This window comes from Fringilla coelebs (assembly GCF_963513975.1).
Source record: "Fringilla coelebs genome assembly, chromosome: 8".
Lineage (NCBI taxonomy): Eukaryota > Metazoa > Chordata > Aves > Passeriformes > Fringillidae > Fringilla > Fringilla coelebs.
In genome coordinates this window covers 32522842-32537590 of record NC_140066.1, presented here as the reverse complement: position 1 = coordinate 32537590, position 14749 = coordinate 32522842, and the positions used below count along the sequence as shown (strand labels likewise).

The 14749-nt window shown below is 40.3% G+C and overlaps 1 protein-coding gene across 3 annotated transcripts in view; it reads left to right on the top strand.

Moving 5' to 3' along the window:
• The window catches only part of ATE1 (arginyltransferase 1), a 68777-nt gene extending 57783 nt beyond the window's left edge, over positions 1–10994 (top strand). For all 3 annotated transcript variants that reach the window (XM_084210414.1, XM_084210412.1, XM_084210413.1), the window contains exon 12: positions 7703–10994. In XM_084210414.1, coding sequence (XP_084066540.1) covers positions 7703–7881 — 179 coding nt within the window. In that variant the 3' untranslated portion in view covers positions 7882–10994. The remainder of the gene's footprint in view (positions 1–7702) is intronic.
• Positions 10995–14749: the final 3755 nt, after the last annotated feature.

The following is a 14749-nucleotide window of genomic DNA, read 5'->3' as shown; positions in this document are numbered from 1 at the left end:
TGGTAATGTTTGCATTTGTAATTCTCAGCTTGACTCTTGTCTCTGGTTTTTTTCCTCCTCACATGTCAGTCTTAATGAGGACTTTGCCCTTCTTCTTGAAAGTTCTTCTGGCTGCTTTCTGCCACATTCACTTCCATGTAGTTCAGATATTTTAATAAATAGTGTTTAACTCTCTTGCTCCTTCAGATTTTTTCCCTGTTTTCTTGCCATTGTTTAAAAGCTGTAACTCCTTAAAGCATTATCTCTAACTTTTGTCTTTCGTACTGGCTTTTCATAGAAGAATGGTATCATGGAGTGGTTTGGGTTGGAAGGGACCTAAAAGCCCATCAGTGCCACCCCTGCCATGGCAGGGACACCTTCCACTGTCCCATGCTGCTCCAAGCTCCATCCAGCCTGGCCTTGGGCACTGCAGGGATCCAGGGGCAGCCACAGCTGCTCTGGGCACCCTGTGCCAGAGCCTCCCACCCTCCCAGAGAACAATTCCTTCCCAAAATCCCATCTACATCCAACCCTCCTGCAGCTTTAAGCCAAGCCTTGTCCTATTAGCTCCACCATTGTCACCATCCCTAATCTTTCCCATTTAAGATTAATTACTATACTCAACCATTAGTTCACAGATTTAATAATGTGTTTGATGTGTCTCTCCCACCAGTAACAGAGTCATTTTATGTTCCTGAAATGACAGGTCCCATGCTGAAGTCTCTGCAGAGATATCTGTGCAGTTTTCATTCCCTGCTAGCCAGTGACTTAGAGTTGTTCTCATGTGCTGTTTCCAAGTGCTTGTTGGGTTTAACTGTGATTTCCCCCTCTGTCTCTGAAGAGAAATTAGTAACTCAAAATGCAGAACAGTCCTGTGTTCATTTAAATAACTTGGATACTTCAAGGATAAGCTAAAAAGGTTCTGAGAAGTGTGGAGGACACACATCTGATGAAGGAAAAACCTTGGTCAGGTTCCTCAGTGCTGACTCAGAGCAAATAAAACTCCCCAAAATCAGAGCTGGGCATTAGAAAAGCCTGTGGGGTCCCTCAGAAATGGGTCAGGCCATGAATGAGCCTGTAAAGCTTTGACTTGGCCAGTTCTGATTTGCAAAAATGCCTTGTGCAGGCTGCTGAGGGTCTGGAGCTGCAGTCAGGAAACCTGGGTTAGGGAGAGCATGCACAGGAATGAGAGAATCACAGGGATGTGAGAACATCTCCCAGTGCCCCTGCCTTCAAAACAGAGCTGTACCTGCTGTGTCCTGCCTTGGGCCCTTGTCTGCACAGTGCACTTAAAATGAAGGCTGGAAGCTGATTAAATAACCAAAACATGAAGTTAAAATAGAAAAAAAACCCAAACCCAAAGTGCCCTGTGTGTGCAGTTAATATTCTTCATTGGCAGTTCACATTCTCATTTCTCATATTTGAAGTCATCAAGAACAGTCTTAAAGATTCAACTTCTTTTGAAGTGACTACTTCATTTCGTCCTCTGGAAGAACACCTAAAAGTTAAAAAGTTATCTTTGTCAGTTTGCCATTGACTAGATTATATTTTTTGCACTGTTTTTTTTCCTAAAAAGCAAGTCCTTGGAGGAAAATCAGTACCAGTCCTTGGTAGGACAAGAGGAAACAGCACCAAGTTGTACCAGGGGAGGTTTTGGTTGGATATTACGAGAAGTTTCTTCATGAAAAGGGTTGTCCAGCCCTGGAACAGCTGCCCAGGACAGTGTTGGAGTCAGAGTCCCTGGAGGGTTTTAAAAGCTGTGTGCATGTGGCACCTGGGGACGTGGATTAGTGGATTTGGCAGTGCTGGGTTAATGGATGGATTGATGATCTTTGAGGGCTTTTCCAAGCAGAATGATTCTGTGCTTCTATGATTTATATCTTGTCCTTCAGTAGACATTTTCCAGTCACCTTTTTCCAGGACAATATATTGAGGTAGGCTAGAATAAATGTTTTATATGAGAGCTCCAGAAATAAGTGCTTTCGAAAGTTCCTATTTTTTGTTAGAGTAACTGCAAAGATTTGGCTGATTGAGAATATCCTGAGCATTTTACTGTAGTTCCTTTGTGACTTGTGCTTTCTGGTTTTAATTAAGAATTCTTTTCATTGGATTTTTGTGTGTTGTTGTTTATGCTTCATTTTAAGTGTACTCTTATTTTGGTTTGAGTTAGTATTTTTGTACCCCAAGGCATAGGGGTCTTTAATATTCCTTAATGTATGAGTCTAGTTTGAAAGAAGCAATATGAGAAAAAGCACATTTCAGCTCACTGTTTTATATAAATATGACTATTAATGGGTATTGCTGGTTGGCCCTTTTGCTTTTGAGGATGACATCCTATACCTTGAAAAGAAATTATGCTTTCAATTGAGTAAGTAATGAGCTTAAATTCAAAAGTCAGATTTGGCTTCTGATTGCAGTGGAATAATTTTTGATTTCCAGTAATTAATATCTCCTATGTTTCAGTCATAAAATTTGAAAAGTTAATGTGTTTCTTCCTTTTGCAGTTTCTTTGTTTTAAAATCATTGATCATTAACTGTGACAAGGTCATGTAAACCAGATGTAGCTTTTCTTTAAAAAAATATTCAACAAGGCTGTAATGTTTCTCATATAAATGAACATCACCATAGTGTAACCAGCAAGGGATGGTGCTTCTTTTTGCCATTTTTGCACCTAGTTTGAAATCTTGAGTATCATGGAACTTTTAATCTCCCTGTAAATTTAATTTTAATTTTTTTTCTTCTATTGTAAAAATGGGAACATTCTGTTAATCTTTAAAAACTATGCAAATCCTAAGTGCTTCAAAATTTAAAATTAAAAACCACCAGCAACATGAAACAAAATCAAAACCCCAGCACATCCATGGGCTGGAAATGCAACAGTTGTCAAGTGTTTATCTTCAGGCTTTTTGTTCTGTGGATTTAATGCTTAGAAGTAAAATAATTCTTTTGAGATTGCATTTTTAAGCAAAATGGAAATTTAATTTATAGTGTGAGTTTCCTTCATTGTCTACTTTTAAAGTGAATTACAGGTTTCAGTTAATGACACAGATTTTTAAATTTTGAATTAGGTTGGTTCTTTGCCTTTTCCTTTCTTTCTTCTGTTGTTTTATCCTGCTGTGGTGGAGGGAAAAAATCCTGGTTCTCTGTGTAATATGGATGCAGAATTACAAAGTGATGATGGCCAAATAGTTTAATGATTCCAGGGAGTTGAAGGAGTATTTAAAGAAAATTAAACTTATGATCAGAAACAGAATAATTTCAGAGTTTAGCAGGAGTATCACATTTATTTTTGTGAGTTAGAAATGTCAGTCCTCAGACTTCTTGCTAATTCTGAGTCCATTCTGCACAGAAAATATAGGAAATATTTCCCTGTGACTAATGTGGGTTGTTTTGGAAATTGGCAGTTGTCCTTTCTCCTATTTAGAAAATGGGAAAGTCAATACATTTGTCACTTTACTTTTAATTATTTCTTCACTTGTTTTCCTGTAAGTGGAAAAAAAGCACTTTAAAGGAAAGTTAGATTGCTTCCATCTCTAGATTATACTCCTGAGAAATTAAACAATGTCATTTTTGTGAGGAGTCTGTCCAAGGGGAGGAGGGAGGAGGTGCCACGGCTCTAAAGAGGAGCAGCACAGGATGCTGCAGCTCAGGCTGCCCTTCCACATCACTGTTGATCAAAACCAGCTTGGCCCAACTCAGCCACCACCAAAAATCTGGTTTAGTAATGTTTTCTACAGAAACTTAGAGCCATCACCCTTTTTTCAGCGTGGTGTTGGCTCTCAGGCTCTGGCAGAGCTCGCTCTGCACTCCAAGTCTCACTTGTCCAGCTTTGCACGTGCTTACCCAGCTTTCTGAGCAGATGGAGCTGGTTTTCACTTCAGCTTATATTAGGGAGTAATAATAAAGCTTAATGCATGTGAAGAATAAAAATATTTGGATGTGGGCTTCCCCAAATAACGTTAGAAAAATGCTAATCCACCCCTGAGCTGTAAGAAAAAGACCGTGAAATTCTGGATTCCTTTAAAGAGCACACTGCTGTCCAGCTTTCTATTGCTCTGAATGAAAAAGGTGAAATCACTCCTCCTTATTTCATGCTGCTGTTTCAGCAAGAATGCTTATCAGCATTTGAAAATGATGTTTTGGCTTGGGAGTGAACTTGTAGTTTTAGGGGGAGTTGATTTGGGTTGTGGGAATGAAGGACTGGACTGTCCAGGAGCTTGTCTGGCTTCCTGCTCCCCATGTTCCTCCTCATCCCCAGAGTGTGGGAGCCTTTTTTGGGTGAGTGCAGCCTGAGGCTGCCCTTTAGGTGAGGGTGGGTGAGTGAGCTGGGTCAGGAACTCAGAGCAGAGCCTGCCACCACACCCCACTGCATGGGAGCCTTGGGGTCACTCCTGCTCCTTGCTTTGTTTTCTGCTGGCACTTAGCAACGTGTCTGATACCCTTTGTGTTTTCAGAGAGGAAATCCTCCATGTGTGGATTCCATTTAGCAGTGCTATGGGGCTGGGAATAGAACATTTGAACACCTCTGTGCAGTCTTTATGGGGTCACAGTGGCGAGGTTGAATTAAAAGTGAAATCTCTCCTATATTCAAATTTCAATAGGCAACGGCAGCATAAATTATTCACTGCTTTAGGGGAGAAAAGAAAGAAGTGACAGGTAATTTATTCAGTAAGAATTCACCTGTATTTTTATCTCTGAGACTTACAGGATGATATTTTTATTTTCAGTTGGCAGCTGCAGTTGCCCAGTTCCCTAAAATTACAGGAACTTTCAATCTGCATAATTGATTGCTCTGTATTTTGTGTATCTAGCATCCAGACTATACTGCTAGATGTAACTGAATTAAGGGATGAAACCTTGTATATTTTTTGTGTCAAATGACAGTGTCTCTTCTGTAGACTATAATAAATCAACAGCTCAGGAGGTGAAAAATGAGAAAGTGTGAGGAGAAAAAAGAAGCACTTTTAAAAAACTTTTCAGTGGTAACAGTACTGTATTCAGTAATTACAGTAATGACTAAAATTGCCCTCATATGCTGTTCCACCATCTGATCAGTCAGGGTCATTCCAGAAATGTAAGTCACTAAATAAAATTTCTTCACTAAAGCTTGGAAATAAAAGGATGGGGTTTTTTTTTCTTATTTTCAGCAAGGAACTTTTTTAATAAAGCATTTGGTCTCATTTTAAATTGTATTTCTGCTGTATCCCAGCATCAGCCACACAGAGAAGGCTGCTTGGATTTAGTTGGCATCATCTTGACTAAAAAGCAAATTTTACCATGTGCCACTCAGCAGGAACAGATATTTAATTTTTCTTATTGGGAGAGTAATTTCTTTGTTAAAGTGTGCCAGATCCCAATCTGCTTTTATTTTCCATCAAATTATTTTACATTTATTCTGCTTATATTTGAATTGTGTTTAAAGGGAATAGTTTCCTGAATTCCCATGATGTTGCCTCCAGACCAGCAGCAACTGAAAGGTGGCTGAATATTGACTTTCAGATTTGTCATGATGGTGACCCAAGTTCCTATTTGCCATCTCTAAAAGCTTAACTATGTACCTGACATTATTTTACTTAACATCTCAGTAAAAGGATTCTTTTACAGATGGAGTTTAAGTTACATACATTTAAGTACTTTTACAGAAGGTTATTTTTGTTATTAAAGCTTTGATTTTGAGGGGAGTCAGTGGAAGAACAGGTAATCATTGTAGAAATTTGGAATGTTATTTTTCTTTGGAAGGAGTGAAAGTGGAGGAAGGGCACAAATGCTGAGCAGCAAGAACAGAGTTCAGCTCAGCCAGGAAGGCTGCAGTCAACCCAAGGTACAGTAGCTTTAGTCTCTCAAAGAAATCAAATCTGGGGCCAGCAGCACTGCAAGCCAGGAGATGAACTCACCCACAGTATCAGGCTTTGGGAGTATTTGAAATCAGTGAGTCTCAAACAGTGAGCAGGGACCAGCCCTAAAGTGCTTTTGGCACGGAGCTGTGAGGGCTCAGCTTGGCCTGAATCCATCCCAGGGCACAGACTGGGAGTCAGTCTGGAGGTGCAGTGAATAGAAACTTTCCAATTTAAGGAGTTAAAATAATTTTACACTTGTGTCACCTCCAGAAGCTAAACTTGCAGATTTTTTCCTTGGTGAGCTCTCAGCAAGGAGGAGGATGTAACAGAAGAGGCAGAAGGGCTGGTGGTAAAACCAACCAACCCATTGGGATATCAGGGGGGTGTTGGCCACACATCAAAAACCTGATGGATTTCAAAGAGGGAGAGAAAGCCATAAAGTGTTTTGGACTTGGTGTTTATCTAAAGCAATTGCCAACAATAATTAGTGGGGAGCACAATCTTAGCGAGTACTACTCAGATTTTCTTCCTTCAAACCATGTTTTCCCAGTTAAGTCTTGAGAAAGACATTGTGCTTTCATGTCAGGAATCAAAACACAGATAAAAGTAATGAAGTCATTCCAAGCTTGGTAAAGCAGCCTTCATTAAGTTTCACATACTAAATTCAGGCAATCAGCAGAAAAAAAGTTTATAGGCTATTTCTGTGGATGAAGAGGGTCAGGTACAGAAAATAGTTTCATGCCCTCCTTTAAGACATAAAGAAGCATTAATTAAAAGCAGAAAGAAGGCCCAAAATGAAGTCTTTGCATAGTTGATGTCCCATAACACTGACATTCCAGTAAGCATCTCTATTATTACTGGAGATGCTTCTCAAACTGATGTTTCAGATTCTAGGTTGACTCTTCTTGGTGACTTTTTGAACCTAAAGTTCAGAAAAGTTCAAGATTTCTTTTCCTATTATTTTGTAATAATTTTCTAATTTATCCTGCAGTGGCCTCAGATGTCTGGCACGTTCTCTGAGTTTCTTTAAAGAGTTTTCTAGCACTGTAGTGCAAATTTTTCTGACACACAGCAACTATATGATATTATTGTTCAGCAGTAGGAACATCAATGGGATTCATAAAAATCAGGAGGTTTTAACTTGTTCAGTGACACTCTTTTGTATATAATTCTGGATAAATTAAGGCACAAGGGGTCTGTATGTGAAGGAAATAAGTTTTAACTGTGGTGTGTGTATCTTTGGAGAGGAATTGTGTTGTACCCACCCAGGGAGTGCTTGCACTGCTCACCCTGTTGATCTGCAGAGCTCAGGGATCAGACTCAAGTAAGGACATGTAACCTAGAATGAAAATCAGAAACCATTGTAACTGAGGGAAAAGCAGATTGGGGCTGGAGGGCCAGGAGTTTCACTGGGGAAGGGGGTTTATTTCCTGATGCTTACCTAAGGAAGCAGCCTGAGGCTTCCTGCTGGTTTTAGTAGCTTTGTCCCAGCTGGTGTGGTGGGTTTTGCAAGGGGTTCTGTAATGACAAGTCTTCCCTGGTCAGCTCTGTTTGAGTTTTTCCCTGATAGAATTTGAGTTCTGGCTCCAGAAATGTGAATTTTTAAATACAGCAGTAGAGGTGTTTTCAGGAGTGCCATCCCTCACCAGGAGAAACGTGTGATGCAGGATTTGCCTCCCCACACACTGCAGACACAGGTCCTTTGCAGGCTGGGGCTGGTGCCAGCCACCATCCAAGAACGCTCTGCAGCTCAGCTCAGCTCCCATCTGCAGATGACTTTTCTTACTTCATGCAGCTCTCATTATGCTTATTGAAGTTAGGGGCATAAATTAAGGTGCTGTGGGCGCTGTAAATAACAGGTTTTTGTGTTCTGTTTGCCTCTGCAGTCGATGAAGGTCGCCTGAAGGAGCTGGGCAGGGTGAGAGTGCTGCACAAGAGAACCGTGATGCCTTACAGCGTGTACAAGAAGAGGAGGAAGGGGCCCAGTGATGAAGCCAGTGTCCAGCAATATGCAAGCCTGGTGGGACAGACCTGCTCAGAGAGAATGCTGCTGTTCAGGAGTTGAAACCCCACGAGATGGCATTTCAATGGCCCCACATTTCATTGCACTGCCCCTGGGTGATCTGTACCGTAGTTGTGTGCTGGTGTGCCCACTCAGACAGGCTGAAGCACAGGTATACAGCCAGGCTTGTGTCAGTACATGGTACTGTGTGTAAAGGCCAACTCCAATAAATCTTACAGTACAGCAAGGCTTTAGCAATATAAGTTTAGAAAAACACGCTTGCAGTATATTTTAATTAAGTAGCTCTAGCCTTTCTATGCATTATGAATAATTCTAAGTATCTAAGCAAAATGAAAAACAGGTGTCTATTTTTTTTTTTTTGTAGAGATGAAGGTTGACTAAATCTAGATTAAGAATCATTAAGTTACAGATGTTTTCAAATAGCACCTTGGGTATCTGTTGTTAAAAATTGCCGTGAAATTTGTGCTTGCATTTGTATGCTCCTAAAATCTTGCAAGAGGACTGAAAAGTGCTATTGCTTTCCAGCATGATACCATTTTATTTCAGCAGTATGTTTAAAAAACAGGAAGGAATTATTTTCACTGCACATTCTTCATTTGTTTAAAGCAGTAAGTCAGTGTCAGAGGTCCCAGTGAGCGTAGGAGTTCGTGGTAGGTTCTCAGTGGCAGGGGATGCAGTGCTTTGGAAAACTTTCCCTTTCAAAGAAGAAGAGAACAGTTGCACTATAAATATACCAAAGATATGCAGCCAAGTGGCACAGTGGTTTTTGGTATAAGCCTTATTCTTTGTCTAACAAGAGTGGGTATCTCAATGCACATGGCTAATGTGAAATAGAGCTTGGGGGGTTTATCCTGCAGCTCTCAGTGCACATTTCAGAACTATGCTAACAAAAAAAACACATAAGGTACCACTGCTGGGTTTTGTTGCAGGTGCTTTTTTTTCTGTAGAATTGTACAGGAAGACTTAAATACCATATTCCAGCTTTTTTACTGACTGTTTTGTTTCTGGTGCAGCAGCTCATGGGTTAACATCTTTAATAACATTTCAGTAAATACTTCTGTTGGAAACACAGGAAGTTGTGATCCTTTATGAAAGCACTTTATTATCTCATATATGAGCGTTGTCTGTGTCCCCATTAAGTCATATAAGTTGGAGGAATTTGGGGAAATAACACTGTTGTATAATTCAGTAATGTATTACAACATTGTAACATTACCAATGCATTTGTGCTTCTTATCTTCTTGGATAACAGGGGCTGCTATTTACCTTGAATCAACTTGGAGTTTCCTGTTAGCCTTTGAACTAAGATTCTTATTCAAGAATATGTGGGTGGTTTTCCCCCAGAAAGGAAACAAATTCAGTTTTACCCTCTGAGGATTACATCTCCTGTCATTGATGGATTCATTGATTTAATTTTAAACACTTGGCCACTATTATTAATCATTAATTTTTATGTGGAGCAGACGTAAGAACTGAGGAATCAAGTGCAGTGCAGGTTTAACTTTGTTTTTCATATCTGTTTGATATGAAATTAGTGTATATTGCAATATTATTGATAGTACAGCTTCAATAGCAACTTTAAAAAGTCATTTTATGTTTTATTAATTGGGCTGTACAGTATTGATCCGCTCCCAGAATGGTCATTCACGTCAGCATCGTATCTGGTGTGTGTTTATCCGTGGCCTGGTCCTGAGAGGTTTCTCTGCACTGTACCTTCTGGTTTGTCCATGCCTTACCTCAGCCTCCTGCCCTGGGGACAGCCACTGAATAATCCTCATGAAGGTTATTATGAAGATTTCCTTTCTGTGGAGAAAATTCTTTTACCACTCTCTCAAACAGTGTAACATTTTCTGCCTACACAATGTGCTGAAACGTGGTGATGCCCATATGGCTTGCAACCAAAATAAATGAGAAAACCTTTTTTATGTGATACAAAATCAGTTAGCAGGCACTGAGGAGTTTCACTACAAATTGCAAAGTCTTAAAGGTTATCAAAGCCATTTAATGGTGGCCTCGCTGAGCTCCTGGAGAAGTTAAAGTTTCTGTTCAGTTTCAAGGGAGCAGACTTAGTGAGAGTTCCTGGAGAGCTCCATCTCTTTGTGCCCGTATTTGTTACTGAAATGCCTTGGATTAGACTTTTATCTGATGCTTTGTTTCTCTTGGGGAGCTTTTGAGGACTGCAGTCAAAGGAAAGGGAGAGAATTTCAACCTAAAAACGGAGCAGGGCTTGAGGTTGTCCCCAGTGTGAGCCCTGGAGGTAAATGACCATTTCCTGTGAGTCTGAAATGGTGCTTTGACTTTTCTGACCTCCCCTGGGACTGCAGCTCCACGGCACACTGGGCTCCTGGCTCCTGCTCAACTCAAATATGGAATTATATTAAAAGGCAAAACCAGGCAACACCGAGATTAACTCCAAAACTGAGTTCATCCGCTGTGGTTTGCTGAGATCTGACTCACTGTAGTGTTATTTTAGAAGGAAACTGGGGCAGTATTTTTGAGGACTGATGCCTCTATCCCTGTTTTTGGAAGGGAGACAGAGGCTGAGGATGAAGTTCTGTAAGTTTTGCCTGTGACTTCAGTGGAGCTGAAAATTCACCACTATTACAATATTATTTAATAGATTGTAATTGAAAATTACTGAATTTAGAGCTATTTAACTTAGCACAAACTATTTTATAAAAGTTTTTTTTGTGTGTGTGTGTAGCTGGTTTGTGATAGTCCATCTCCACTGTGAGATTGCCTTGTTCTGTCATCTGTTGATAAAGGAGCATAAAATGGTGGTAAGAAAATGCAGAGTTGTGACCAGTGCTAAAAAATGCCATTTTTTTGTTTTAGTTGGAAAGAAATGGGAAGCTTACACATGTCCAGCAGCAACACGTGTCAGTAAATTCAAGAACCTGCATGTTGAGTTTGTAATTGCTTTTTAGCAGGCCTGTTTGACTTGCAACTGTAGAAAATAAAGTTATTTCCAGTCTCTGTGAATTATTATAAGAAATAATAGCTCTGAATGTGATTTCTGCATTAGTTTGTAGGAATTTCATTATCCTGGAGATTGACCAAGTATCCAGTGAACAGCAAAATCAAAGAATCCATCAAAGGGTAGCAGCCTTTAGAAGAGAGAACTTGCAAGTTTAAAATCATGCCCAAAACACATGACCTGTTTTGGAACGAAGTTTTAGTTCCAGCCAGCCAGATTAATGAAGAGATTGCATGAAATATAATTGATGCTTCTTTTCTGAGTAGAATAAAATAAAATAAAGAGACTTTTCACAAATGGAGACTAGACAGGACCAGCTATTTATTTGAATTCAGCTTGGTTGAACAAAAACCTGTCCCTGAATTAAGGAGCCAAACCAGCAGCACAGAAATTTGGGTTGTGTGCATAAAGATAACCAAACATTGCATCATTTTCTGACTGAATGAAGCAGAATTCCAGCTAATTCTGAATTCCTGAAGACTTTTCTCACAGCCCAGCACCAGCTTGGCTTGAAATGTTGATGGGACTTTTTCTGTTCCATTGCTCCCGTGGAGTCCACATCCATCAATCTTTTGAGATTCTGTGAATTTCTTTGCAGGGTGATCACTCTGAAGCTCCAGCCTGATCAGCCAGTGTTTCTGAGCTGCTGCTCATCCTGGTTGTCCCAGATAATCTCCAGACACAATTCTGTGCTGTCCTGATCACGCTCTCCACTCAAGCCTTAATGTCTCTCTGCATTCGGGAGGGTGGAGGATTTTCAGGGCAGAAATCTTCACTTTTCAGGGAATCACCAGCATTTCCCAAAGCATTGTAGCCACATCTTGTACCAATATATTTATAAAGCTGCACCTTCAGTCACACTGAGTGCAAAATGCTGATTTTTGCATTTTCCAAATGATTTGGGGTTTTTTAAGTTAGCCAAAGTGATGGATGGTAGGAGCAGATGTACAATAGTAACTCATCCTAAAAGCAGCTAATTGTAATCAGTGGATTTTTAAAGTGTTTTAGAAATTAATCTGCCATATGCATTTTGTGGTACATTTAAATCACATCTCTTGAGAGCTTTGTTCTCTAACAGCATTAAAATAAGAATGGAAATTAATTAAATTAACATGTAAGCCTGAGTTCAGCATATATAAATTCTCCCTGTATTAATACAGAACAATCTTAACTCTGAAAATGCCCTTACTGCTGATCTCAGACAAGTAGCAGCTCAGAAGCTTTCTGGCTGTGTTCTTTCTGGTTATGTTTTACTGTTTTGATGTTTATTCATTTCCTTATTAGAACTATTCCCATCAGATTTTTGTACTTCCCATCAGTTATTTCCACTTCAGTTTTGACACATAATACATGTGTCTGCCAAAAGTCCTGCTGAGAGATTGCTATCAGGACAAAAGAAAGTGTTGGAAAGTCTGTTAAGCAGTGAGAAGAGAGCAGAGTCCACAGGGACAGTCAGTCTGCAACCTTTGTGCTGCAGAAAAAGCAAGATTTATTTATGATTTAGTCCGCTGCAGTATTAAATAAATGTGTCAGATTTCATTCATTTCCCTTTGTCTGTGACATCTGATTGTCATTGTCCAGGAAGAATCAATGGGGCATTGTAGAACAGGAAAATAAATTAATAAATGCACTGCATTTGTGGCAGCAAGCTTGAGTTAAGGGATGAAATCACAGGAACTCTCTTGGGATTCTGCACGTGGAGGAGCAGGGAAGTGGGGCTGGATGGGACTGAAGAAGGGTTTGTGGCTTCTCCCCTGTCTCCTCCAGGCTGGAGCAGAGCAAGGACACATCAGCACCCCGAGGGGGATCCCTCACTGTGTGCACTCATCTCTGACAGAGATCCTGGGACTGATTCTGTGCAGCAAATACTGAAATATTGCAGGTTTTAACATCTTCTGTCTGATTTTCATCCTTTAGGTTGCAGTGACCCAGCTTTGGTTGGTGCTGCCTGTGCAGAGCCACCCCTGAGGTTCCTCTCTGCAGCAGCCCCACACCTCCCTGGGGACTGTTGCCAGCTCAACCTGCTGTGTTTTTTCTAAACTAACAAATCCCAATTACCTTCCCAAAATTTTTTGGTTTTAAGATAATTTAGTGACCTTCCTTAAATATTGTCCCACTGGTCCACTTTTTTAGTGCTTGCCCTAGTGCCAGCTGCTTCAGTAATCAAAGCAATAATTATTTCAGTTTTTACATTGGCACATAAATGTTAAAATTTTTCAAAGTTATAATCGCTATTCTGACTGATTTTTCTATTTAACACTGATCCCTCTTGGCTGTTTATTTACCACACTTCAGTAAAATATGGTGGAGATCCAGCCCTCACTGTCTCAGCAAACAGAATTTTTCTCTCCTTAGCTGCTCTGAACCTGCAACCACCAGATGGCATTTCCAGCCTGTGCAGGTCATTGCAGCATTAAAGTTACTTCTTGTCTGAGTATCCAAATTTTCTGAGTCTCTTCTATTAACATCTCACTCTGAGTTTAATTTTTTACTCTGCTTTTAATTGGGGTCTATTAAAAATAAAATTGGCAGGTGGGGTTGATGAAGTTCAGTGGTGTTTTAGTTAAATGAAGCACAAATGTATTAGAAATCAGGATTCAAAGCTGTTACAAGACAAATAATCTCGATATTTTAATGCTGAATTCTTAGATATGTTCTAGTACCAGTAAATTACTGAAATCAAGATCCATAGGACAATTACAGAGGGGTCAGTTGGCAGATTTTCCTGTCCCCAAATGCTTTTGGTGCTGCTCCTTTCCATGTTCCAATTCACAATATCTAATGTGCATTATTTTTCTGCTCTCTCCATATTCCTCTTTCATTCTTAACCTTATTTTGATACCAGGATTTCCATCTCACCTCTGCAGGGAGTTAAATGATGTCAAAATAAGGTTTCTAATAGTGAAATCAGAGGTCAGGAGACTGCAGCACCTCATTGCTAAGGGCACTGCAACCCATTTGTTTTGTGACTATATTTGTCTCTGTTGCTCAGGGTGAAAGCAAAGACACATCAGCTGAAAAAGCAAAGTTCCCCATTTTAAATTAATTATTATTTTTCATATACAAATACCCAGAAACCTGGAGGAGGCCTGGCTGCAGCAGCTGCCCTTTGTGTCCTCATCCCTGAAGTTTTTGCAGTCCATAAAATCCCAGATGTGCTGAACATTCTCCTTCCTGAGCTGGCTGTGGCAAAGGGAGTGAGAAACTGCTTTTCCTGGGCAGGGACATCTGCCATGAGACCAGGCTGCTCAGAGCCCCATCCAGCCTGGCCTTGGATCATTCCTGACACCCCTCACTCAGATCAACCCAGGTGAGCCCCTCAAACCTCCTGTGTTCAGGAAGTTTTCATCCTGTGTTATTGGATGGAGATATTCCAGGAATCCAGTGCAGTATGATGAAAATGGGGCTTCTGCATCTTCTTTTGGTCAGATTTTATGACATTAAATCTATATTTTTCTTTTTTTGCCTTGTATTGTAAAATAAAAATAGTATTTGCACTGTGGAGGAAAAGCAGAACAATTAAATAGAAAAAATGAGATTTGCTCAAATTAAAAAGGGACGTTCTTGAAAAGACAGATCTCCTAAAAAAACCCAGTCAGTCCAAAAAGAGTGAAGTTGTCAAAACAACACCTCCCATGTGCAGAGAGGAATGCATTTTGTATGCCTGAAGATTCTGATGCTGTTAGACAGCTGCTTCTCCATCCACACTCCCCTTGTGTTTCATTTTTGTTGCTGTGCCCTCAGTTCTTGTGCACATACAAGCATCTTCCAGCTCTTAGGAAGGGAGACATTTATCAGTGACAGGAGCTCAGGAGCAGGTTTAGCCAAGTGCTGTGTGCTGTTCTGTGCCTTGCAGAGTGACCTGGGACAGCAGGAACACGGTGACATTTGCAGTGGGCAATCTATTGATTGTGGGACAAAGCAAAGGCAATC